Source organism: Urocitellus parryii, chromosome 9 (assembly GCF_045843805.1).
Source record: "Urocitellus parryii isolate mUroPar1 chromosome 9, mUroPar1.hap1, whole genome shotgun sequence".
NCBI lineage: Eukaryota > Metazoa > Chordata > Mammalia > Rodentia > Sciuridae > Urocitellus > Urocitellus parryii.
The window spans coordinates 107,820,470-107,846,821 of record NC_135539.1 but is presented as its reverse complement, the minus strand read 5'-3'; the positions used below and the strand labels follow the sequence as shown (position 1 = coordinate 107,846,821).

At 42.0% G+C, this 26,352-nt stretch overlaps 1 protein-coding gene across 2 annotated transcripts in view; it reads right to left on the bottom strand.

Annotated features, from left to right (window-relative positions):
* Window positions 1–26,352, bottom strand: part of Kcnh1 (potassium voltage-gated channel subfamily H member 1) — a 357,402-nt gene that overhangs the window by 91,844 nt on the left and 239,206 nt on the right. For both annotated transcript variants that reach the window (XM_026387530.2, XM_026387531.2), the window contains exons 8-9: window positions 18,293–18,492; window positions 12,961–13,213 (exon numbers count right to left, since the gene is read on the bottom strand). In XM_026387530.2, the coding sequence (XP_026243315.1) occupies window positions 12,961–13,213; window positions 18,293–18,492 (453 nt within the window). The remainder of the gene's footprint in view (window positions 1–12,960; window positions 13,214–18,292; window positions 18,493–26,352) is intronic.

The window sequence follows — 26,352 nt, the reverse complement described above, 5'->3', positions numbered from 1 at the left end:
TGTCAGCATCTATCATTTGGGGCTTTAGTTAGAGCAGCTGAACCCAGGTCCTAGCTGATGTGAGAGTCTGTGGTCTGGCAGGGCAGAATAATATGTTGGGCTCCACGGCAAGGTGCTTGCATAAGGTGAGAAGTTGTGGGCTTCCAGATGTCTGGGGGACCAGGTGGAACATTCAAAGCAAGAGCTATAATGACTTCACCTGGGTGCCTTGGCAGATCCACCCGCTTCTCTGCCCAACCCTGACCGACCAGAAAGCCTGGATTGCTGAGGATTCACTGTGCCAGGCTCCAAGCACCCAGTCTGCCTCACCCAAAGGTATTGAAGTCCAGCCTTTCAAGTTTTTTGAGGAACACTTAATAACTCTCCCATGCATATTTGGGGCTATTTCCCCAACTGGTAGGTAAGCAAAGTTCTGACATCTTGTAAATGTTGCTTTCTCTTATCTGCAGTCAAACTACAAAGCCCTTTTCTTATCCTCAATGCAAAAACCAAATGCTGTTGGCAGTCTCTGACCTCTGTTTCATCTGCTACCGTTTACAGATGTGAGAACACACATCAAAGACAGACAGACACAGTGGAAGTCTTGTCAACTCGCCTTCCTGTCTGAGTTGTGAAAACACGCTAATAGGGATAAAGCTTCAGCTATAAGCTCCGGGGCTTATCTGATTGTGTTGGGGCATTGTGTGCTTAGCCCACATGTTTTATTGGATTTCTTAGGCCAATGAAGAAAGCAAGGACTGGAAATGCAGAGGTGGCCTTGGCTCCAGGGACAGGCCTGCATTTCTTCCTACTTCTCAGAGGGTTTATCTATTTCTAGAAAAGTTGATTTTCATTTTAGGTTTATGTAGGAGAGCTCAGAGATGTTAAAAACATTTTTTTCTCTTTTGCGGTTAGTACAGAAAAAAGCAATAGTTATGCCTGTCTTCAAACCACCTCCATACCAGAGTTGGGACTCTGGAATGTGTCACATGTTTATCTGGTCAGTGACACTATCATGAGAACCTTGAAGTCCTAGGCTGGGTCTTAAGGGAACTGCTTCTGACTTTGTCTTTCCCAGGCAGCTATCAGACTCAAGTTCCCACAGGTGGGTTGTGTCTCACCATGTCTTTGCACACACTCCAATGCAGCTCAACCACTTGGCCATGCCTACTATGGACCAGGCAGTGCCCCAGAAATCCAGGAGGACAGAAATGGAACATATGAGGTTGTCTATATTCAAGAGGCTTATAATGTAAGAAGACCAAACTCATATATATGTGTAACACTAAAGATAAAATAAAACAGTAAAATAATGTAATACTCAGATGTGGGGGAGGTTGGGCTAGGCAGAACTATGGAAATTTCTCAGAGAAGATGAGGAGACATCTGACCTTACAAGGTAAGGCAAGAGGATTTAGATAAACATGAAAGTTGCAGATGATATTTTCCAAACAGCGGGGAAAAAAACTGAATAGTTGGGAACTAAGAGCCGGCTTCTGCTATGTTCACGTTCCTTTATCAGCTTGACTCCTGTGTAGTCTTATTTACACTGATTGCGTACTCTTACTGTTGCCAATGGTTGATTTGAATTATTGTCCCCACTCCCACTATTTCCTCCCATGGGAGGGCAGCTCTAGCTGCATGGTGCCCTTAACTGTCCTCTTCCATTCATCTGATTGATTCGCTTGGAAGGAAAATATTCTCCTGTGTGTGGGTCAGGCCCTTGTTCTCCCCTCAGGGACCCACTGCCTGCAGGAAGCATGCTCTCTGTGCCTCCAATACCTAATATTTATGGGAAAGACCCGCTTCAGGGTAAGTGAGCACCACGAGGTGGGCCTCGCTACTGGGCATCCTTCTTAGATGTAGACAGAAAGCATCATCTCTAATATTAGATCTGGATGGAGGATGTTTGGGCCCCTACCTGTGTAACTTATTGTTCCCATCTTGGTTCAGAACTCTGGGGAGATGGATACGAGTTACTAAGCATACCTAAGGCTAGAACCTGCCATCTTCATTTCTCCAGGCACCCCACTCTTTCTCCTGACTTTCATAGTCTGCTAACACTGCTCTCCCCATGGTCTATGTAAGTCCTCTGATCACCCTAAAAGGCAATTTTTAGTCCTCAATGTAGTGAAGAGCTGTGGTTCTAGTATGTATGTATGTGATTTAGCAATTTGTAAAACTTTGAATCGAATGTCTTGGGAGACCATAAAATATAGCTGTGTCTTGCAATCCGTGATACCTTCTATTTCATTAAATGTAATTCTGTGACATTTGCAAATGCCCACAGCCTCCCCCCAGCACACCTTGGCTGCTTTGCTTTCCTTCTTGGCTCCTGCTTTCCTGTTCTCTGCCCCTCTTCAGTCAGTCCCTCTCAGGCTCCAACTGGTATTCCTTGGGCTCTGCTCTGGACCTTATTCCTTCTTACCCTCCCCTCTGTCCTTGGGCGTTTCCATCCTCTCCTCTGTTTCCAATTGCAAACTGGACATTTATACTTCAAGCCTTGATCTCTCTTCTAAGTCCAGAATTTTCCCACAGTGAAAACCCCCAGATCTGATGCTGGAATTGGTCTCTTTCTGGGAAATCCTGCCTGTCCTCCAGAGCTGCCTACCCCAGTGAATTCTCTGAGTCATCCCAAGCTCCATCTTGCCCTTCTCCAAAGACAATATGTGACTAAGTTCAGTTATTTGACCTAAGAAACATCTCTCGAGTCTGTCCAATTTTCCTCTGTTATAAAGTCAGGTCAGACCACTCTCATCTCTCAGCATCCTCCTTGCTGGTCTCCCTGCCTCTCATCTTGGCTCTGACCCATTTTCCAAACTACCAGGATGATTTTTCTAAACACAAATGCAATTCCGTCTTTTTCTCCTTTGAAATTTTCACTGGCTCTCCGCTGCCATCCATCCAAATCCTGAACAAAGTTCAAGGCCTTGTCCACCCGCTTCAGAATGCTGGGCCTCGAGTATATTGACTACTTTTCATTCCCAGAAGTGTCTCCTAAACCTTTGCAGATGCTGTCCCCTCTCCCTGGAGCACTCATTCTGTAATCTCCTCTCCCAACCCCCTATAGTCCCTGCTGCACCTGGGGGAACTCAACTCAGACATCTCCTGTCTTCCCATGGCTGGGCCAGAGAAGAGGCCCGACTATAAATCCCAATAGCACCCTACTCCCACTCCTATTATAACCCCTTGGAACCATAAAATGCACATTCATTTCTTTGATAAGAAGGTTCACTCCATGAGAGATGGGTCTGTGTAGTTCACTCTTGTATCCCCAACTCCTGAACACCACACCTGGCACGATTATGGAGCTATCAGCGAACAGATAGGACCAAGTGACACCAAGTAAGGAGGGCTAGGATACAAAAGACCCAGAATGCATGAAGCTGCATGACTTTGAGGGGAAGACTGGTCCCCAATCTAAGTGTAAGAACCCAGGTAACCTCAGGTACCTACATAGTCAGCCTGACCCAAAAGAAAAGAATTTGCTGACTTGCTCAGGAATGCTCCCTTAATTCACTGTAATTTGCTTTAATGCCAAGATGTGGTTTACAGGTAAATTTAAGAACAAATAAATAAAATGCATGTTAGAAATTAGCCTATGATAATAATTGCTCTTCTAAAGTGTTAAGACTTCATCTAAAAATGGGTCACCAGCCTTCCTTGTGGGGACCTTACTGAGCATGAGCCAAAGGCTGGCATCTCTAGCTTAATGGGGGCTCACAGCTAAATGGTGAAGCTAAAACAGTGATTTGGAAAAAGCATGACAGTTCTCCTTATATTCTTCAAGACTGCAATTAGATAGAATTAAATTAGCCCAACGTCTCTCCACCAAGCAGATTATAAATTTTCCACTGGAAGCAGGTGAAAGTTTTCTAAGATCCCTGCAGATGAGAGCTGAAAATTGTCTTTATCTTCCCCCTTCTGGTTATTTATAAAAGAATATGACATGCATTGCAGAAAATAATTGAGATATATTAAAAAATAAAAATTATTGAGTCTACCATTCATAAAGTGTTAATATTTTGATAAATCTTTTCTTCCAAGCATATATGCATTTTTATGTAGTTGAGGTTATTATATAGTCATATATTCTGACTTTTCCCCATTTAAGATTATATTTGAAACATTTTTCATGTCAATAAAACTTCCTATCATTATAATAAATGCCTTATAATTTATTATTCCACCAATTTCTCTGTCTGGACACTAAATGTTTAAGAATTTCCTTTAGAAAGGAATGACAGATATAACTTCCAGTGCTTTCAGGGACTGTACACCAATTTTTTAAATTGCTCAAGCAAAAGCAGAATTAAGAAAGAGAACCTGGTCTCCGCCCCACTCTTAATCAGATAATGTGTGCATTACCTAAGAGAAGTATTTTTGTGTTTTTGAAGTTCTAGATTTTTCATGCTATCACTCCTCGCTAGGAGCGTAGATTTAATGTAATTGCTTTGGTTGATGGAACAGATTTATGAATATTAATGCTTGGTTGGAGTGTGCAGAGAGACACGCCAGCGTAGCCTTCTCTCCCTGTGCCAAGTGCAAGCTCATGTGCTGAGTGGCAGTAACATCCATCCAGAAACTTCATCAGGTTCTGGGTGGAATGTAGAGCAAGGGAGCGCAGGGAGGGTAGGCAGTGGGGATCCCTCTTCTCCCTTACCCCAACTCACAAGAATCTTGGGAAGCATCTCCAGGAAGGATTTAGCTTCCCTATCTCTAAAGTCATGAGGGTTTACACAAAGCTGTTGTGGTTGTTTAAAATATTTGTTAGTTAAGCATTCTATCTTCACGGTCTGGCCATCCTCCTTTCCAAGAACACTGAAGGGAGGGGTTAGATCGTGCATGGAAAATTAATGCCGTTTATTTTCTGTCTAGATAAGTAAATAACAAAAGACATCTATTCAAAAAATGAAATACTATTCTTTTTATAGTACTGGGGATTGAATCCAGGGCCTTGCACGTGGTAGGCAAGTGCTCTATCACTATGCTACACCCCAACCCTAAATATCATTCTTTTACATTATGTCTTTTAACCAAAAGCATCTTAGAAACTTGAAATAATGCTGACTTTCTTAAAGTCTATTTGAAAAGTTAAATTTTCTCATTTTGAAACTAGCATATGCTCTTTTAAATAGACTTGAAAAACAGAAAAATATTTAAAAAAAGAAAATTAAAATTTCCTACAGCCTCACAAAGAAGATATCCAGTATAACACGGTGGTAAAGATGTTGATGGGCTTTCATCCACGAAAGTTTTCCCCCCATCATCAGTGAGACCATATTGCATTTTAAAATTGTGTTTTACTTACTTCATTGATCAGAAGAATTTCTAATTACTGCATAAAATTCCTTGTGAGCATTTGATTGGCTGCATGCCCATTAAAAATCCTCTGGTAAAAAAACTGATCATTTAGGAAAAAAAAATTATATGTCCATCTTTAGTCCCTGCTCCCCCCCCCATTTCTATTTCCTATTCCTTCCATGGATTTCTCAATCTGTCATGAGCTCTGACTTCTTTTCCTGGTTCAGAGCCATCTTTCTGAGTGATGCTGGACCCTCCACTTGGATGTCCTACTGGCCTTTAGATGCAACAAGCCAAACAATCTTATCATTGACTCTCACACAGCCTCTTCCTGCCGACTTCACCTTCTATGCCAATACCTCCCTTTCCTCCAGTAAACACTTACCCAGACATCAGAATCGCCTCTCCTCCACTTGCTCCCTACATCCTAGTATTTAAAACCCTAAAGACTTCTCCCTGATGATTTATTTTTATCCATCTGTCCCTCCCAACAAATATTAGCAGATTTAGCAAAAATAGGATGTCCAGTTAAAATTGAATTTCAGTGAGTGAATAATTTCCCTCAAAAAACATATCTTGTTTGTGTTTGGGAAAAACTTATGCTAATAAGGACTTCCCATTTATATGAATTCAAATTCCCCTGGCCATTCTGCACTTAACTTGGGAGCCCCTCCAAACCCCACTTTCCTTGTCTACATACGTGCTTTGTTCCTATCATAAGCCAAGGGCACCAGATGCCTCCCTCCCATCTCCCTCTCTCTTTACAAATCATAGTGCTAACTGTGGCATACCTCTCTCACTACCTTTGGTGGTCTCCACGGCCTGCTCCTCATGCTGACATTCAGAGCCATCCACAGATGAGCCCTGACATGCCTGCTGTTCCCATAATTTACTGCTTCCCTGCATGATCCTTGGCTCCAGCTCAAGTGCTGATCTTGTGATTAGGTAACCCACGCCACATTTTCCTTCCCCTGATCTGTTATGTACCCTCCTTGCCATTTAGAATACCCTCATCACCTGGTATATAGATCATGAGGAAGTTTATCCTACCATTTGATAGGTCTAGGAAAGTTGAAAATTGGCAGCTTCATGCTGTTTAAGCTAAAGTAATAAAAGGTCCCCTGCCTGGAGCGTCTTGCCTTCCCCATTCATCATCCCACTCCGTCCCACAACAAACATCAAGTACTGACTGCCTAAAGCAATGCTTCTCAAAGTGTGGTCCTCAAGCCACAGGTGTGGAATCACATTTAGGGCTTCTTGGCATTGTAGTCTCTGAGGCTATAGCCCTACAAAATGAGAATCTCAGGGAACAGCTGGGACTCAGTATTGTGAACATGCTTCCCAGATGAGTCCTGTACTCAATGAAGCTGAGAATCCCTGGATCCATTGAAAAGTGGCTCAGTCTAGTCGGCCAACACTGGTCCCTGATCATGTCCTGCACATTCCCATCCTGATGCCTCTCGAGGCTTTGCTGCTCTGACCACATCAAGACTCAGCCCATCAAACTCCTCATGGGCAACCCACACCCTGCTCAACTTCTACCTCCTCCACAAACATTTCCCTGATCACCAGGAAGTATACAGATAGAGGTACTGTGCTGCTTATGGTCACTAACCATGCATTGGTCTCACTCAATTTGACAGAACATTCCCCCAAGACTAAGATGTCTTTCTGTATTCCCAATGAAACTAACACTATGTTATGTTAATTTCATATGTTAAAACTTCCTAATTTCCAGATAAATGGATGCTGCATTAATATCCAAACAAAGTCAACAGCCCAAAGAAGCTAACTGTCAAGCAAAGATGAGTGCCCTCCAATGTAGTAACTGTGAGAAGGACATACTCCTGTATGTTTAGGAAGGATGTACTTGTAAATTCTAACCATGATAGGACTGCAGATAGGACTTGTGTCACATAAGTCAGTCTTGCCCATTAACCTTCCCCCCATGGCCATTCCTGCCCCACCCCAACCCTTTGATTAGGCTTTGGCTCATCTAGAAATTGACCTGTCTCTAGGTGACAGTTATACCTGGATCTGTTTCAAAAAGACACTGCAAATTCCTCCTTCCCTCCCCTTCCACCCCATCCCTCCTCCTCCTCCCCTTTTGACTCTCCAATCCCCTTCTAAATCTTGCAGGTTCTCCTTCTCCCAATACCTCTGGACTCTGACTCTCCTACTCGTCTCCCTTCTACCGCCCACTCTGGGCCTCACCCTTTCTTCTGAGCCTTCCAGCTCTTCTCCATGCCTCTGCATTTGTGGAACCCAAATCCTCATGCTACTCACCTGCTTAACGTTCTCTCTGGGTCCCTCATCCTCACAAGGTCAAGTTCAAACTTGTTATGGTTATGTGCTAAAGGCTTAGTTACTAGCCTGTGGCACTATTAGGAGGTGGTGCCACCTTTAGATATAGGGGTCTAGTTGGAAGGAGGAGGTCACTGAGGTGCAAATTTGAAGGGTGTATTTTTCCCCTGGTCCCTAATCTGTTTCCTAGCTATCATGAGGTAAGCAGTTTTGCTCCTCCATGCATATCCCAACATGATGTTCTACCTCACCATAAGCTCACAGGCATGGGACCAATCAACCATTGACTAAAACCCGAACCCATGAGCCAAAATAAATCTTTCCTCCTTTAAGTTGTTTTGCTCAGCTTTCTATTGCTGTGACAAAATACCTAACACAAGACTCTTACTTTGACCCATGGAGCCAATCACAGTCCAGCCTGTGTCTCTCAATTCCACTTCATTCAGCAAATAGTCCCTGGTACCTTCTATGTGATGGTCCCTGTGATAAATGCCAGAGATATGAAATCAAAGGGACCTGGACTCACAGAACAGAGATATGAATAATGCAAATAGATGCAGTATGATGGGCTCAGTAGAAACACAGGAGGACTTGAGACTCTTAACCAAACTAGTGGTTCACTTTTTCAAGGCTATGACTAAATCTCAAGTCTAGATCAAGGCCTCTTTCTACTACTTGATGCAGCCTGGCCAAAAGACTTCCGACGTTCCAACAGAATGAAAGAAAAATGAAAAAACAAGACACAAGATGACCCATGAACAAAATGCAAATTAAGTACTAAAATGCAAAACCCATTAGTTACAATGAAGTGAGATTTTATAAATATGGCACTTATAGGATGGAAACACAGTGAGATAAGCACCACCCTGAGGCTGATCTCCGACTCATCTATGCTGGTCAAGGAACTGAAGACCAAGACAAGAATCTACATGTAGAAGCCAACAGCACTTTTGGGTAGGGACAAAATGATACTTATGTCTTTTTATTCTAACATCTTTAAAGATTCAGAAGAAATCTACCTCTCAAGAATCTAATAAATAGAATGGGCATATTAAAGTGTGAATTTATTTCAAGGAGTCAAGAAACTAAGTTTGAGAAACTGCTAAGTAATTTCTAAGAAAATTCCAAAAGGAGATTGGGGGAGGGTGTCATATCAAATATAAGGCACAGAGAAGAACAGAGGGAAAGAGATTTCTAGAACCTTCTGTTGTCAGAGGGCAGCATGGCTTTCAATACAAAAAGGATGTTGTCTAGGTTTGTGGAACTATGTTTTTAAATTGTGGATTTTGATCATGTCAAGAAAGCAATTTAGTAGGTTATGATGTTCATTTAAAAAAAATAACAGCTGGGTGAAGTGGCATATGCCTGTAATACCAGTGGCTTGGAAGGATGAGGAAGGAGGATTTCCAGTTCGAGGCCAGCCTCAACAACTTAATGAGGTCCTAAGCAACTTATTTGACAGCCTGTCTCAAAAAATAAAGGGCTTCCTGTGTGGCTTAGTGGTTTAATGCCCCTGGGTTCAATACCCAGTACCAAAAATAAATAAATAAAATAAAATTTAAAAAAGAATAGCAGCTAATAAAAAACATCATGTTGCATTTCATACAGTGAAAGAAATACTAAATTTTATGTAGCACTGTATGTATACATGTATTAGTTTGCAACATCATGCACATTTCATGTGGTGAGGTGCAATCATGAAAAGTCTAGAAGACTTTCATTAGCAAAGGTTCTATTTTTAACACATACTAAATACACTCAGTTATGAGTACTGACCTTTTCTTCATTCTTGGAGTCGGTGCTAAAATTAATCAGAGAATGGGGGTGGAATATTGGAACTGGAAAGAAGAAGCAAATTAGCAGAATGTAAATGAGTCAACTGATAACAAGAGACCAGAGAGCAAAAGAATGAGACATATGAGCTCTGGATATTTTTCTAAAGTCTCTGGCTTGTGATAAAGATTCCCTGGATATTATCCTTCCTCACTGGAGCACTGGGTATATCGCAGCTGCTCAATGAGCGTTTGTTCAATGAGCCCCTAGAAGCACTTGCATTTTCTCTGTGGTAATACTTGTCACAGAGTGATTGCTGTCCTTTAAATGTCTGTCCCCTCCATTACAGCAGTTTTTAGAAGGATGGGGCAATATTTGGGCCACTGCTGTCACCCTTACCCCCACATGAAAGTACCTGATGTAAAGCAGGTGTTCAATTAGGTTTTGTTAGATTGAACTGAAGGGCATCAAAGGACCATAAATATCTAGTTCCAACACCCATTTGATGTTTGAACCCCTTTGCAAGAACAAACTGATTTTGGCTCATTGAGCAAAAGTTATTCTGTTGGGTGTGGTAGGCACACACCTGTAATCCCAGTGGCTCAGAAGGCTGAGGCAGGAAGATTGCAAGTTCAAAGCCAGCCTCAGCAACTTAAGAGAAGCCCTAATCAACTCAGCGAGACCCAGTCTCAAAAAATAAAAAGGGCTGTGGATGTGGCTCAGTGGTAAAAGCACTCCTGGGTTCAATCCCCAATATAGAAAAAAGTTCCACTGAGAGCAAAACAATATGAAAACTCTAAGTTTCTAGGGAACAAATAGCTTGGGCTCTCTTATGCCTCTTGACTCCGAGGAAAGGCTAATTCAAGGACTTGTCATGTCCTTTTACAGAATAAGGACCTCTTAACAGATTATTCAGGATATAAAGTCTTGGACCTAATTTTAGGACCCCAAACCTGGCTGCCAGGGAACATAGGAGGTGCCTTTTCTAGTCTGGACAGCTTGAGGGCAGCAAACACTGTGAATCCAAAGCCGAAGAGCTATTCGAGTTCCCAACCACATTGCCACCTCAAGCAGGCAGATGCCCAGGAGGGTCTGGATTTGGAGAAGCAGTCAATGGACCAGGTCAGCCAGACTGAAGGGAAGCAAGGAGGGGTAGGAAGTGCCATTTGCTTCCTCACCTCTGCTCAGTTCCATCTTCCATGCCAGAGTCTAGGTGTCCAAACCAATTTCTAACAGAGCAGGTTAGGATGGGTTGTTAAGGATGGCCAGAGTATGAGTGTATTAGGTAGATGGTGCTGGTCTCAGGCTGGATTCCTTGGAAAGGCACATGGTGAGTTATCAGTGGAGAAATGAAAGATACCCTGCACCAAGCGTTAACCCAAATTCAAATTCAAAGGATTGCTCCTAGTCACTAGTCTTTCTCAGCCAGGTAAACATCCTGACAGCTATTACTAATACAAAAATTAAAAAAGTTCTATCAAGGGTATGGATGGGTATTAAAGGTGGAGATAAAAGCCCTTTCCCTTCAGATATACCAAAGCAAAGTCTTTAACCTTCCCGAGTCCTGTTCCTCATGCTCTATCAAACCTCACTTTTCTGTGACAAGGCAAGGAGCAGAGTATCTGGTCCGCAGGTCAATGGATATCACAGATCCCAGAACACTTAGCAAACAGGCTCAGTCTCCAGGCCCCTCCCAGAAGCTACTCCACTCTCCCTCTGACCATCTGCCAGCATATGCTGAAGGAATATAAATCATCCTGGGTTTACCCTGAATCAAATGGAATCAAGAGGGCAAGTTGGCTTGGGGCCCAGGGAGAGAGAAAGAGGCTGCAGATTGTATACTCCAGCTCCAAGCAGAAACAAAGTTTGGGAATTTTTTTTTTTTTTTCGCACTAGGGATTGAATCCAACAGTGCTTAACCACTGAGCTGTGTCCCCAGTCCTTTTTAGAGATGTGTCTCACTAAATTGCTTAGGGCCTCACTAAGTTGCTGAAGCTTGACTTGAACTTATGATCCTTCTGTCTCAGGCTCTCTAGTTTCTAGGATTCTAGGCATGTGCCACCATGTCCAGCTTTAGTTTGGACCTTTTAAGCAAATAATTCTATCAGAATTATTTAGAGTTTTATTGAGATACAATCTATCTCTATGTAGTTTGTATCTCAATAAAACTCTAAGTTTCTAGGGAGCAAATAGCTTGGGACTTCAGTGTAACTCAATCTCTCCCTGCCTTAGTTTCCAGAGAGATCATATATCAAAGATAAAACACGTGCTTATAATATCTAGCATTGCCTGGTAACATCAAGGGCTGTTAATTATCATTAGGATTATGGCACAAAATGGGTAAGAGCAGAGGTATGTTATATAGGGATAAGGTGATGGCCGAGTCTGAGGACTCCATGGGCCCCATCAGCCATGAGGAGATTCTCTTAACCTCTCTGAACTTTAATGTCTCATCTACAAAATGAGGATAATAAAGCCATTTTATAGGGTTACCGTGAGGATTAAATGAGAATCTGTATGTAAGCTGTTTGGCACAGAGTAGATGCCCACAAATGATGGCTGCTATGATGATGGTGATGGCTTGTTTCCCTCAGAGGGACAGAACCCCAAGAAAAACGTGAGTTCCTGATGAGTTCCTCGAAAGCCACCGATGTTCAGTGTTCCAAATATCAACATGACCCCCGTGTCCCTGCTCTTTCTTTCATGTTCCCCATCACTGTGTATGGTGTTCCAGCTTCCCTGTTCTCCAAGTGAGAAATCCTACAGTCCTCTCGACTGCTCTGTCTCCCCCAACAATGAATCCATCTCCAGGCTCTATTGGTTCTACTTGTTAAATATCCCAATTCCATCTGCTTCTCTCCATCTGCCTGTTACCATCCTAGTTCAGGCCACCATCAACTTGTCCCTAGATAACATGCCTACACAACCTGGTCTCCATGTCCCAGCCTCCCTCCTTCAATCCAATCTCCAAGCTGCAACTTCTGTCATCTTTCTAAAGACTAAATCTGACCATGCCTTTCATCTTCCCTATCCTCATTGGCTTCCCCACGTCACATCCAAGGCCCTTTATGTGGCTTCCAGAGCTGGATGTGATCTGCCAGTGCTCCGCTCTCTCCAGTTTCATATCTTGTCAGAGCCTCTCTCATTTTGGAAACACTGAGTAACTAGCAGTTCCCATAATGAATCTGTCTCTGTCTCTAATAGATGTCTCTGTTATCCCCTCCTCTTAGACTATTCCTTCATTCCTTTTATTCTCTATGCTAACTAGTTCTCAATTTTTCGGTTTTAACTTAGGTGTCCTTTCTTCCCTCTTGGATACTGGATTGGATACCCCTTTCAATGGATTGCAAATATCTGTTTGTTCATTTTTCTCCTAGACTGGGAGCCCCAAGGACAAAACCATTCTTGTCATTGAATACCCCAAGTGCCTCAGACAGCACTGGCACAAAACAGGCACTTAAATATTTGTTGGAGTCTGCACCAATTGGCCCTGCTCTGTGGAGCAACCTCTGGTTGAAGGTGACGATGACACTGAACTGTCCAGCAGCTAAGCCAATCTTGGGTACTAGGACCTGTCCATTCAGCAAGGGAAATGCCTACCTAGGATAGCCACCACCTCATCATCTTGAATCACCTCCAGAGAGCCAGAGACCACAAAGCAGAGGCTATCGACACTCTCTCCAGCATGGTAGATGAGGTCCCCTGGGGCACAGTGCACTGTCTGGAACTCCATGGCCAGTGCCCGCAGGCAGCCATCGCTGGCCAGTCGGAAGGCTGGGTGCTCCTTGAACACCTTACGGTTCAGATGCACGCAGATGTCAGCCCTCATGTCCTTGGGGCAGATCTGCAGGACCTGGATGGGCACAGAAAGAAACAGTGTGAGGATCCCCACTGCAACCTCCAGTTCACTTCCTTCAGCACCCCCTGGGGCAGCAGCAACACCCCACAAAGCCCGACTTTACTCTTCTAGCCAAATCCTGCCCTGGCGGTGCTCTCATTCTGTGGGAAAGACAAGCAAGAGTCTAAAATAATCTATGCTGATTGCTCAGGACACAGGTCTGAGGGTTGGGACTGGGAGTGTGTGGGACTCCATTCGGGAAGTCTTCTCTAAGGTGACATTGAAGCCAACACTTGCAGATGAGAGTGAGCCACGTGGAAGAAGAACATTCCAGCAGGATGGCAAACAGAATGGTTCTGAGGGGGCCTGAGCAGTAGCCATCATGGAGGGAGGGAAGGGTAAGGAGAAGAGGTGCAGAGAGAACAACAAGCTCCAGGGACTCTAGGTCAGGATTAGCCTTTGGTTTCATTCTGGCTTTGATGGGAGGAGCACTGGAAAACATTTTAGCAGGGGTGGGATGAGCTGACATATTTTAAGAGGAATACTGCAGCCACAGAGTGGGTTTAGAGAGCCCTGATTGTAGGGTAGAGACAGTGGAATCAAGGAATTTGTTTAGGTCACTCCTATAAACATCCCAGTATGAGGCTAGGGACCTGTGGAACTTTGTCAGTGGAGCCAAATTCAGGTTACAAAAAAAAAAAAAAATTAAATTGACATGTAACAAAACGCACACACTTATGGGGTACAGCATGGTACTTTGATACATGTATACAATGAGTCTTGATCAAATCAGGGCAATCAACATACTGCAGTATTTACCATTTCTTTGTGTTGAGAACATTCAAAATACACTTAGTTCTTTTGAAATATATGGTAAATTTGTTGTTAGCAGGTACAAAATTACAGTTGGATAGAAGGAATAACTTCTACTATTCCATAGCCCAGTGGGTTGATTATAGACTAAAGAATATATTATGAATGTAGAACTGACATGATCTGCTGATGGACTAAATATGGGGTATTATTGAAAGAGATGCATAAAATAACATTTATTGAATACTTACTGTGTACCAGGCATTGTTAAATACTTTAAAATTATTCACTTAATACCTATTTATTGAGTACCTTATGGTATAACAGGCATCATTTTTAGTTCTGAGGATGAGGCAGTGAAAAAGACAAAAATCCTAACCCTTTTGCAATTTACCATCTAGTAGGAGCAAACAGACAGACAAATAATATCTAGTGGTGAGTGCCAAAGAGAATAACAAAGAAGGAAAGGGAAAGCAGATGAGGGACCCAAATTTACACTTTAAAAGTGTTGTGTGCAATAGCTAATGTGGTCTTCATATAAACCCCATGATATAATGTTATTGTGTCAGTTTTTCAGATGAAGAAACTGTTGCTCAGGGAAACGACATAACTTGCCCAGAGTTGAACAAGCAGGAAATAGGATAGGAGGGATCTCAAACCTGCTGGTCACATCTTAACAAACTCTTATACTAGGCAGCTACACAAAACAGCTGGGCTTGTAATTTTACTTGCAGCATTTTCAAAGAAAAATGGGAACTGTAAGGGGACATATAGGTCTCATCTTCTCAAACAATGAAAACATTTTCAGCTTTTTCTAGAAGGAGAAATATTTCCCTGAACTGAATTTTTGTTATGAAACCTCTTCATGGCCTCTTACATAGCAAGCATTCAGTAACACAATAGAACACCTTCAAGTGGACTTTTCCAGTGAATTCAGGAGTGGTTCTGAAATAATTGCTCCCACCCTCGTCTGTGAACACAGCATGGGACCTACAATCAAACATTCAGTGAAAACTTTTCCTTGCAGTGCTGGGAACTTTTCTGCCCTTGCTTCTCTGCCTTAGTACAGGCCATTTGCTGAGCTCAAATAGCACCTTGCTCTTGACAACTTTATTTCCTATCCACCCACCCACCGGGTCTCTGCGTGGAAGCTCAGCAGTGAGAAAAGGTCAGAGTCAAAATCCCGACTCCTTCCCCATCAAGTGACTTAACAGCTCTGTACCTCTGTTTTCTTGTAAAACACAGACTGGTAACATTGACTTGCAAAGGTTAAATAAAATCACATCTACCAGTACACAGCTCAGGGCAGCGTAGCCCCAGCAGGTGACTTAATGAACATCCCCTCCTTCTGGGTACCCGCTTTCTGGGAGTGGGGATGGAGGACTCACAGAGGCACACAGAGCTCAGGCTGCCAAACCTTTGGCAGAGTGCTTGCTAAGTGCCTCGCTCCGTAAGGCTTATGAAAAACAAGGCTCCTGCAGAAGTAAAGATTTAATTTGGGTTTCTTCTTTCCAAGCAGATCACCAGAGGGCAGGGAGCAGGTGCATGTCATGTCAAAATGGTGCTCGGTAGTTTGGAACCAAGATTTATTCTGCAGGTGAGTTCACCTTTAAATATTTGGTTTCCTCTGACTTGGGCTTTGCTGGCAGAGACTGCTAGCAAACAAGGCAAGGCATGGAGGCAATGTTTTATTCATGGGCTCTGATCCCAGAGCCCACAATATGAGGAGGTGAGAGAATCTGGAGTGGAGGAACTGCAGACTGCTGTAGCCTTTGGGCATTTCCATCTTCTCATCTACTAGCTCCACAGAGGGGTGGATGGTCCTCAACCCCACTGGCAATCCCCTCCCTACTGCTTATAGGAGGAGATACCCTCCTCTTCCTCAAGAGCCTCAAAGGCCACAGGGATATGTCACTGAAGGCTCATAGCCTCCCCCAGCTGGGCAGGACTGGGTCAAGGTTGAGAGAGAAGATTTAGATTCAGGCAGATCTGGATCCAGTCACAGCCTCAGCATTTGCTGGAAGCAATACTTAGCTTACTGAGTTTTCATTTTTGAATTTGTGTGTGGATTTCCCCTCCCCCCCCAGTACTAGAGACTGAAGCCAGGGATGCTTTGCCACTGAGCTATATCCCCAGAAATTTTTGCTTTCCTTAAATTCAAGACAAGGTCCAAGTTTCCCAGGCTAGCCTTGAAACTGTGATCCTCCCAAGTAGCTGGGGTTACAGGAGTGCATCCTGCACCTGACTCCATCATGCGTGAGAATTTTGCAAGGATTCCACGAGCTGTTGTATGGAAGGTCCGAGAATAAGCAAATATTCAGTGCCCGAGTTGTCATTTTTTATGTTATTGTAGCAGCAACATCATGTCATCAGAGGGAGTCTTTGTAGTTCAGAAGTTCGTAGCTAAAGGACCTTAGAGGACATCTAGTTTCCAGGTATTATAGATAAGAAAACTGAGGTTCAGAGAGACAAGCATGTGCTCAAAGTCACCAGCTACTTACCACTAAATCCAGAGTGTTCCAGAACTACCCTGGTAGGTTCTCTTCCCTAGCAGTTGCCCGTCGTAAGCCCCTGCCAAGGGGAATAGCCATTCAGGCCACTCTGGGCTCTGTAGTAAGTAACCATAGTGAAGTTCATGGCTATTTCCTCTCCCATCTGGGCCAGGAAATGGGACAAATCCCAAAGCCCTCCACAGCAGGGAGGGAGAGGGAAGGTAAATGCTGACTGTGTCATCTCTCACAGGCAAAGGCCCAGCCTAGCCCTGCAGGGAGGGTGGTGGGGAAGGGCTTCTTTCCAGACAACCAGATTTACAAAGGCATTCTGGGGCCTGGGAAAAGGAGCTCCAGGGCAGAGAGATCAAAGTTCCTTTCTGCTCCATCAGCGGTCAGGAACCCACAGAGCCTACAGGCATTGTTGAGAGAAAGGCACAGAAAAAATAGGGACAACTGGGGCAGGGGGTTGGCAAAGCTGGGGACTCAGTGCGGCTCCAACTCCCAACCTGCCCATCTGGGAAATCAGAACCTCATCATCAAGACTCCTGCTTCTTCCCTCCAGTACATGTTTTAAATTTTTAAAGGGTGGGGGAGGGAATCGAAGGAAAAAACTTTGGAGTCAAAGGGAAACTGGGTTCAAATCCTAGTTTTGCTGTTCTTTGCTCCATGACCAGGGGCAATTAGTAAAAGGATTTGGGCTTCTTGTCCTCATCCTGTCGACAGAGATCGCAGCAACTCCCTCCCATGGCCACTGAAGGCCAAATAAGGCTCTGTTGCAGGGGCAGACAGGCAGGAGAAACAAAAAAATACATTTATTGTCAATGCACGGTCAAGACATGATAGCCAATGCTGTGGCGGTGCTGCTGTAGGTCTCATGGCACAGTCAACAGATCCAAAGTGACATTTCTTTTAAAGTTGAGGGCTGATTTTAGTTCATTTTTCCTTTTACACTGTCACTTCTCAACCAACTATTCCAATGAAGGAAGATAGGAACATGGACAGCTGATCCCAAAGGCTAGTTGAATTCGGACTTGAATATGTCAATAGGTATTTTTGCAATAGTGTTTTTGTTTTCCTAATTCTAACAGAGAAAAGGAATCGGTATTTCCCCAAGTGTGTACAGATTGGCAATAAAGGGAGGAAGTGTGGTAGAAAAGACTAAGCAGAGAAAAATTGAGCCAGGATGGAATCTTTGCTTTTAGAAAATGTACAAAGGAGACGATTCATAAATGAATAATAGAATTTTTATCTAGATTGACAGGAGGGAAGATGAGTGGGGCAATATCCTAGAGCACATGATTTAAGGGGAAGGCAATAAACCTCATTTAACAGGAAATAGCTAATTTTAATGCGATTAAAAAAAAAAGTCAATGTTCATGCAAGTAAATTCCCGTTGAACAAAAATCAAAAGTTGGAATAAAGACTAGATTAGTAACAGTGATGTGCTACCTTAGAATGTGAAACAAAAGGAAAAATCAGTAGTACTAACAACCTCCTCTTATCATGACCTGATTCTCATCATTGTCCAAATCTGGGAAATTCTGTTCTGGATAGTTAGACTTCCAGTTTTTCTCTTTTCCAGGAGGCACACCTCGCTTTTCCAGTTTCTTAAATAATGACTCTTAATTGCTGTTTTTTTGGGGAAGGCTGATGTGGAAGCAACCAAACCTTGGGAGAAGGGATCTGAGAATCTAGGATCACCCAGATGAAGTCTGAACTCAGCTAGGTTTGAGGGTCTCAGCCCACCTTGAGAAAGCCAACAGACAAGTGATTTCCTGGCACTCCTTACCTTCTCTGTGTCGATGCCTCTAGACATGGACCAGGTAGACACAATATAGTCCATGACTCGCTCACTCAGTCCTTTGGGCACCTGGTAGAGTTTCAGGAAGTCCCGAACACTGTTGAGCATCTCGTGGTACCTGTTGGTATTGGCATACATCTGTTGGAAAATTGTCGTCACATTCCCGAAGATGGTGGCATAGAGAAGTGCTAGAAGCAAGGAGGAGAAAAGGAAAAGAAATAATACAAGAGTGGTCCTTGAGTCAGGTCCCAGAATGCCCAATGTGTTCAGAGCAGGCCAGGCCAGCTGCCTCTCCCTAGAACAGATGGCCAAGGTCCTTCTCAGGAAAACTTCATGCCTGGAACCTTTGGGGAGGTGGACTCAAAGCAAGAGTTTTCTGATGTCAGTCCACTAGGAAAAAAACATGGGGAGACAGGGCCAGACTGGTTGGGAGCGAGGGCCAGAACTCAGACACAAGCAGCAGCCATGAATTGGGGAAGGCAGTTGTACTGCTTCACCTAGTACCTCTTTTCACAAAACTTTGACACATGTCTGAGACACCAGTCAAATGTCTGCCCATTTGCTGCAGTCCAAATCCAAACCTATGAGCCAACAATCTTCATCAAGCTCTGCTGTGTGCCAAGCCCTATGCTACCTACAGGGGACAGGATGGTGAATAAGACATTCAGTTTTGGCCCTCAAAGAACACAGCAGGAAGGACAGACTCTGAATATGTAATCAGAACTTATTTAACAGTCTTCAGAGGGCAACGGAAAGCGTTTTATCCTTGTTTTCCACTTATTGTTAAATCCTTGTTTTGCACTTAACAATCTGCTTCGCTGACAAGGCTCATTGGAGGGAAAAGCATGGTTTTGATACAGTGCAAATAAAATCAGGTGCCCTCTGAGATGTAACAACTATGTAGTATGTGTCACTACTGCTCCCCTTACGTTAGCATCACCAAGGAGGACTGTTACATCATCACAGATCCATCACTTCCAGGAAGACTTCCCCAATCCCCTCTCCCCTCCATCTGTCACCAGGAAGGTGGCCGTAACTTACTAGGCATATTTCTACAGAGCTCATATTATTCTATTGTGCAATCTATATATGCTTCTTTCCTGGCCTGTTGCCTGACAGAGTACGAGTTGCTGCTTGAAGGCCTCTTTTCCTTGCCATTGTACCCCTAGACTCTAAATACTATTCCTCTACTGAGTTTACACATGCTTTTTAAAAATAATTGATAAGCCAGATAGGATTAAAATGTGTAATTTAATCAACGTTGACATAAAACCATTACTGCAAATAAGATGGTGAATATATCCATCACTCCAAAAAGTTTTGTCATTTCCCTTGGAAATCCTTCCCTCCTGCCCACACCTGCTCTTCACCCTCCCATCCCCAAGCAACCTCTGAGCTCTTTTTTAACACCACACATCAGCCTGCATTTTTTAAATAGTTTTATGTACATGGAATCATATAGCATATTCTCCTTTTTAATATCATTGATATAATCCATACAACATGAAATGTATACATTTAAAGTGCAAAATTCAATGGTTTTTAATTTATCTACAGACTTTAATTTAAACTTTAAATCTAAGTTTAAAATATTTTCATTCTCTCCCCCCAAAGAAATTCCATACCCATTATCAGCTGTTCTTATTTCCCCCCAGCCCCCTATCCATAAACTACTTTCTGTCTCTATAGACTGCTATTCTGGACATCTTATATAAATTAAAATTATACAATATGTGGCTGCCTGTAACTAACTTCTTTCACGTTGTACCATGTATCAATACTTCATTTGTATTGTTGAATCATATTCCATTGTAATGGATTGCCTACATTTATTCACTCATTGGTTATTAGATATTAGATTTTTTTCCCTTTTTGGCTATTATGAATACTACCATTATAAACGTTCACGTTTAACTACATTTAAAATGTTGAGAAACTGCCGAACTATTTTCCAAAGTAGCTCCACCTTTTGACATTCCTACCAGCAGTGTATGAGTGTCCCAGAATCTCTGCATCCTTATTCACACTTGTTATCACCTATCTTTTTGATTGGCATCCTAGTGAGTGTGAACTGTCCATTGTGAAGTGTCTCATTGATTTGCACTTCCATAATCGATAACAGTGTTGAACCTCTTTCCCTGTGCTCAGTGGCCAGTTGTATATCTACTTGGGAGAATTGGCCATTCAAGTTTTTCAACTGGGTTGACTGTCCTTTTGAGTTTCAAGAGTCCTTCATATATTTTGATATAGATTCCTTATCAGATATATGACTTGCAAATACTTCCTCACATACAAGGGTGGTCTTCACTTCCTCTAACGTATCATTTGTAGCACAAAAGCTTTTGGTTTTGATGTAGTTCAATTTATCTACTTTTTCTTTGGTATTCGTTTTTGACTGGCTTCTTTAAGCATGATTATTTTTTCTTCTCTGTTAGGGTGTCAGTAGTTCATTTTTTTTAAATGCAAATATTTGGAAATAATTAGATATTCACGGGAAGATTCAAACAGAGAAATTCCAGTTACCTTTCTCCGAGTTTCCCCATTACATTTCATATAACAAGAGTACAATGTCAAAATCAGAAGACTGGCATTGCTATGAAGTATATGTATAGTTCTGTGTCATTTTATTACATGTGTAGATTTATGTAACTAGCACTAGAGAGAAGTATTCTACCACCAGAGACCTCCCTCGGGCTGTCCCTTTATAGTCACACTTCCCCCTGGCAACCACAAGTCTTTCCCCCTCTATTATGCCATTTTAAGAATATAAAATAGATCATACAGTATGTAACCTTTTGAGATTGGTTGTTTCCACTCAGTAAACTTAAGGTCCATCCAGGTTGTAATTTTTAATTTTTTTTATTTGTTTAATTTTTTTGTTATATATAAAATTATTTATATATAACAATAGAATGCATGTTTGCACTTTTGATATATCATACATAGATGGGATATAATTTCTCATTTTTTTGAGAATACCTGTTGTAGAATCATGTTGGTCATGCAGAGTGTATATATTATTAATTTACGTCTTTCTTTCTACTCTCCTTCCTATCCCATACTCCCACTTCCCCTCCCCCTTCACTTCCCTCTACCTAAGAATACCTTATACCTAAGAATCCCTATACTGAAGAATAGTGTTACACTAAGGTAACACTATCCCTGTACCTGCAATTCTTAGTGTTACTTAAGGCAACACTACTCTTCTCTAGTGCCCTCTCCCCATTGTGAATTAGCATCCACATATTAGAGAAAATATTCAGCCTTTGGTTTGGGGGGATTATTTCATTTAGCCAAATATCCTCCAACTCCATGCATTTACTGGAAAATGTAATCCCTTTGCTTTTAATTGATGATGGCTATCCTGCTGTATGGATGCACCACTGTCATTTCTTTCAAATGATCTTATTCAGATTTAGCTGCCTATGGAAGGGAAAGAGAGAAGTGCATGGATCTAGAGGCAAGGGAAGAACTAAACACACCTGAAGAGAATTATAAATGAGGAAGGAAAGAGCACTACCAAGCTCTGGAAAGACACCAGGGAGTACTGTCAGTATAAAGAGGAGAAGCCAGACAGAAAGCAGAAATAGTGCAAAGCCTGAATAACGTAGATACCAGTTATTCTAAGCTCAGAATGACTTCATAAACAAAGGAGAGGCAAAGCACCAGCTCTCCCCATGCCAGTAATGTCACTGAGTATGCTCAGTATCCTCCTCCCAGGGACTAGACCAGGCTGGTTGCCTTGTTCCCAGAGAGCCTGATCCTAACTCAACAAACCTTGGAAGGCAGACTTGCCTCGGCTGTTTTCTTATCTACAATGAACCAGGGCTCATGGGCAAAGAGTAGAGGGGTCTCTTTATGGAATGCTTGCTAGAAAACTAATCTAACCCTGAGCTTTAAAAAGTAGTTACACCAAATCAGTAATATATTAAAAATAGCTCTGTTGACCATGATCGAGGGCCAAGTAGCAGGTCCTAGACACCAACATGCTGGTCAGTCAAAAGCAGTGTTATCATGGAATGTTCCATGGTTCAGACTGCTCCTGTGGCATTCTGAGGTTAAAGGTCTGCAGGAGGGCCAAATTCTAGAATGATGATGACGATGATGTAATTTTATATTAAAAGTATATAATTTTACTCTAAATTCAGGTTGGATACATATTTCTCATGCATATGACATTTAATTTGTTAATATCTCAATATCTGTATCAAGCTCTGTACCTGCAATTCTTAATACCTAACTAGGAGAGAAGACATGTTAATTCAGGTTACACCCAAATGGATATATGAGTGTGATATGGGGAGAAAGGGAGGGGTGTGTAATGTCACTGTCATGAGTTTGGGGGGAGGGGGGTGGAAAGCCAGACTGAATCTGGCCATGCAAAGGGTGTCTTGGAACCCTCTAAACATGGATTCGTTCAGTCCTTCCATTTGGGGAAAGGAAAGAGACTTCTCCCAACTACAAGGCAAAATGCTGATTTGGAGGAAAAAAAATTTTTTTTTTTATCCATGTGGTTTAAAGTTTTATATTGTATCATAGCAAGAGCTCTGGGTCCCATCCAAGGAAAAATAAGATTGTGTTCTCTAGTCCTTAACTAGAAATGACTGTACGGAACTTGAGAAGGGCAGCATAAGTTCCCCCCCACCAGGTCTAAATTTTTAAGTTTTAAATTTTTAAGCCTAATTTTTTTTTTGGTCTAAAATATAAATAATCATAGTTCAAAGAGTTAAGAGGTCAAGACATTAAAAAAAAAAAAACAACGGTCCTTTGACCTTTCCTTTTCATGCAACTTGCAATTGTTTAGCTAATTGTTTTGGTATTTATCTCCCTGTTTGAATATCAGGCTCAAATTGCTATGTCCTGATATTCTATTGGAGGCGTTATCCTTGCCTGCTGAGAATTTAGCACTTTCCCTCCATCATCCCACTCATTTCACACACCTTTTCTCATTACTCCACTCTCCTGGTAGAGCTGATGATTTGGGTTAGATCCCACATCTGTGTTTATGTTCCAGTGTCCAGATGACTGCTACCCACATCTGAACCATGTACGTAACAGCACTTGCTTCTCTGCAGTGTTCTCTCTTACCTGTAGCTCTTAACGGTCTGTCTTTTCATTTGCTTAGTTTTCTTATCATTTCATTTGATTCCAAAATTTCCCACAGATAAATCTCTTAATGTATTAGAGCACATTGACTATCAATTTCATTTTCATAAAGCAGTCTTTCCTGGAGCCTTCTGAATCTGTTCCACTGCCAGTTGTGTGACTCTGTTCATTAGTAACCTTACTCAGGACAGACTCCCTCATTCCTGCATCCCATGCCCCACCCCTTTCTTCTCCTAGTAGGTTACTGAGAAAGGAAATAGGATCGGAGCTTTTGAGATGAAATATGTATGCTATTATAGTTTATGAATAGTTTGGCTAGGTATAGAATTCTAGTCTGGAAATAATTCTTCTCAGATTTTGGAAATATTTCTCGACTCTTGAGAAGTGAAAACCATATAAAACATTTTTTTTTCTCTCAAAAACTTTCTACAATGTTCTAACAATTATATAATGATATACATTTTGCAGTGGTTACATTTTCCTCTTTTGTGCTAAGCTTTCTTTTCATATTTTTATTGGTGCATTATAATTAAACATAATTTACATACATAAGTGGGGCTCTGTGTTGCATATTTGCATAGCATTGTGCTAATCTTTCAACAAACCCTTTCAATGTGAAAAATGTATGTCCTACATTTCAAGCAATTTTTCTTGGATTGTTTCTTTTATGATTTCTTCCCCTCTAGGCCTCCAATTTTCAGGTGTTGAGCTCCTGGAATCATCTAATTTTCTTCAGTTTCTCTCTTATTTTCTATATTTTGTGAGAGCTTTCTTTAACTGTTGTCTTCTATTCTTTTTAACCGAGTTTTAATTTGTTCTCATGCCTTAATTTCCATGACCATTTTGTTCTGAATAGCATGCCATTCTGTTTCATAGGTATCTCTTTTCTTACTTTCTTAGAGGATAAAAATGATAGATGTATTTTTAAGTTTTCCTCTCCCTGCTTGGCTTCTGTTTCCTCACTTATTTATAATCATATTTGTCTGCCTTTCACATTAGAAATGAAAATACTTAGATGCCCACTTGGATTTAAGAATGGGGCTCTAGAAAACTGATTTAAGAGTTTTGTGTGATTGAGAGTTACCAATTGTGGCTGGAGGTTACTCTACAATAATGCAATTGACTTTGCTATTGTCCTTTTTGGACTGCTGAGTCCCCAGGGAAGACTTGATCGCCTGTCTGGAAAATGCTGACAGTGCTCAGTGACCATGGGAGGAGAAGGCATCTAGAGGTCTCCACATTCAGTGAATGAACTTTTTCTTAATCCCTGTTTTCTTATAGTACCTCTGCTTCCACAGTGTCTGCTATCTCCCATCCAGAGACCCCCAAAACAAACTAGGGTTTTTGATTTTTGGAGGAGGGGCAGCTGCGTAGATCAAGAAAGAGATTTGGGGGTCTAAGTGCCTCTTAAGTTTTCATCCAGCCCTCATTTTCTCAGAACTGCCTTCACTCTCCCTTCTGGAGGCATTTATTGACACTAGTGTTTGAGTTCTTTAAAGGTCTTGGAACAAATCAAATTATTTATTTCCCCTGTGTCACCTTAGGGTTCAGCTTTATTGAGTCTACCAAGCTGATCATTGATTTTCAGTTTTCATATTTTGTCCCTTCTGCTGTCTCCCCTCTCATTCTCTTTGTGGATTTGTACTCTGAGAAAACCTTCCCTTGCTGTGGCATTAGTGGAGTTTCAGGGGTGGCCAGATGTAATGGTGTGTGGTCCAGTCAGTCATGCCTAACAACAGTGAACAGTTTGCAAAGGCTTTTAGAATTTCTGCTTTGACCAAAGGTGGCCCATATGAAAGAAATAGTTTCAAAATCTTCAAAGTCAAGAGCTCAAGGCAATACTATAATAATAAATAATACCTGCCTTGAGGTATGGTTGCTATCACTATCTAGCCAATAAAGAAACTAAAGTCCAAGATCAAAGGAACAGTACATACTGAGAACCCAGGATCTGCTTAGCGCCACATTGTATCCACTAACTCTTCCCTCCTCAAACTTCAGTGTGGGCCACAATCACCTTTTCAAAACAGTGTTTGGGCCTTACCTCCAGGGTATATGATTGAGGAGGTCATGGGTGGGCCCTAGACAATTTACATTTCTAACAAATTCTCAAGTGATGCGGTTACTGTTAGGAACTTAAAGAAACATGGCACAGGTAGAGTATCCTTTATGTCAAATGCTTGGGACCAGAAGTGTTTCAGATTTTGGAATCTTTTGGATTTTAGAATATTTGCATACATATATGGAGATATTTTGGGGGATGGAACCCAAGTCAAAGCCCAAAATTCATTTATGTTTCATATATACATAGCTGGAGATAAAATTATTAAAAATATTGAATAAAATTATGTCTCAAGGTTTCATGGTGTAGAATTTTGCACACATGACCTCAAGGATGCTCAAAAGATTCCAGGTTTTGTATCATTTTGAAATTTAATGGTGTGTGGTCCAGTTGGGATTAGGGGATGGCCCAACCTGAAGTAGGACTATCTTCTATTGCCAATCCTTGTTTAATTTCAGAATGTCATGAAACTGGATACAAATGTTGATTTTCATGGCCCAGGCTGTTTGGTTTTTTATAGATTACTTCTTCTGGAGTAAGGACAGATATTGAAAAAGAAAAGAGCCACTTAGCTGGGCCTGGTAGTGCACACCTGTAATTCCAGCAACTCAGGAGGCTGAGGTAGGAAGATCACAAGTTCAAGATGAGTGAGCACCTTAGCAAAACCCTGTCTCAAAATAAATGAGACTGTTGGGATGAACCCAACTACTATGCAGAACCATAAAGCTCTAATTAAAAAAAAAAGAAAAGAAGTGGGAGCAACAAAAAGGGGTAGGGAGATGGGGATGTGCTTTAGGGGCTGACTCCCCAGCTGGTGTGGGGAGATAGCTATTTATGTATTAGAAGACCATTTTCTAAAAATGGACAGCAACATGCCTTC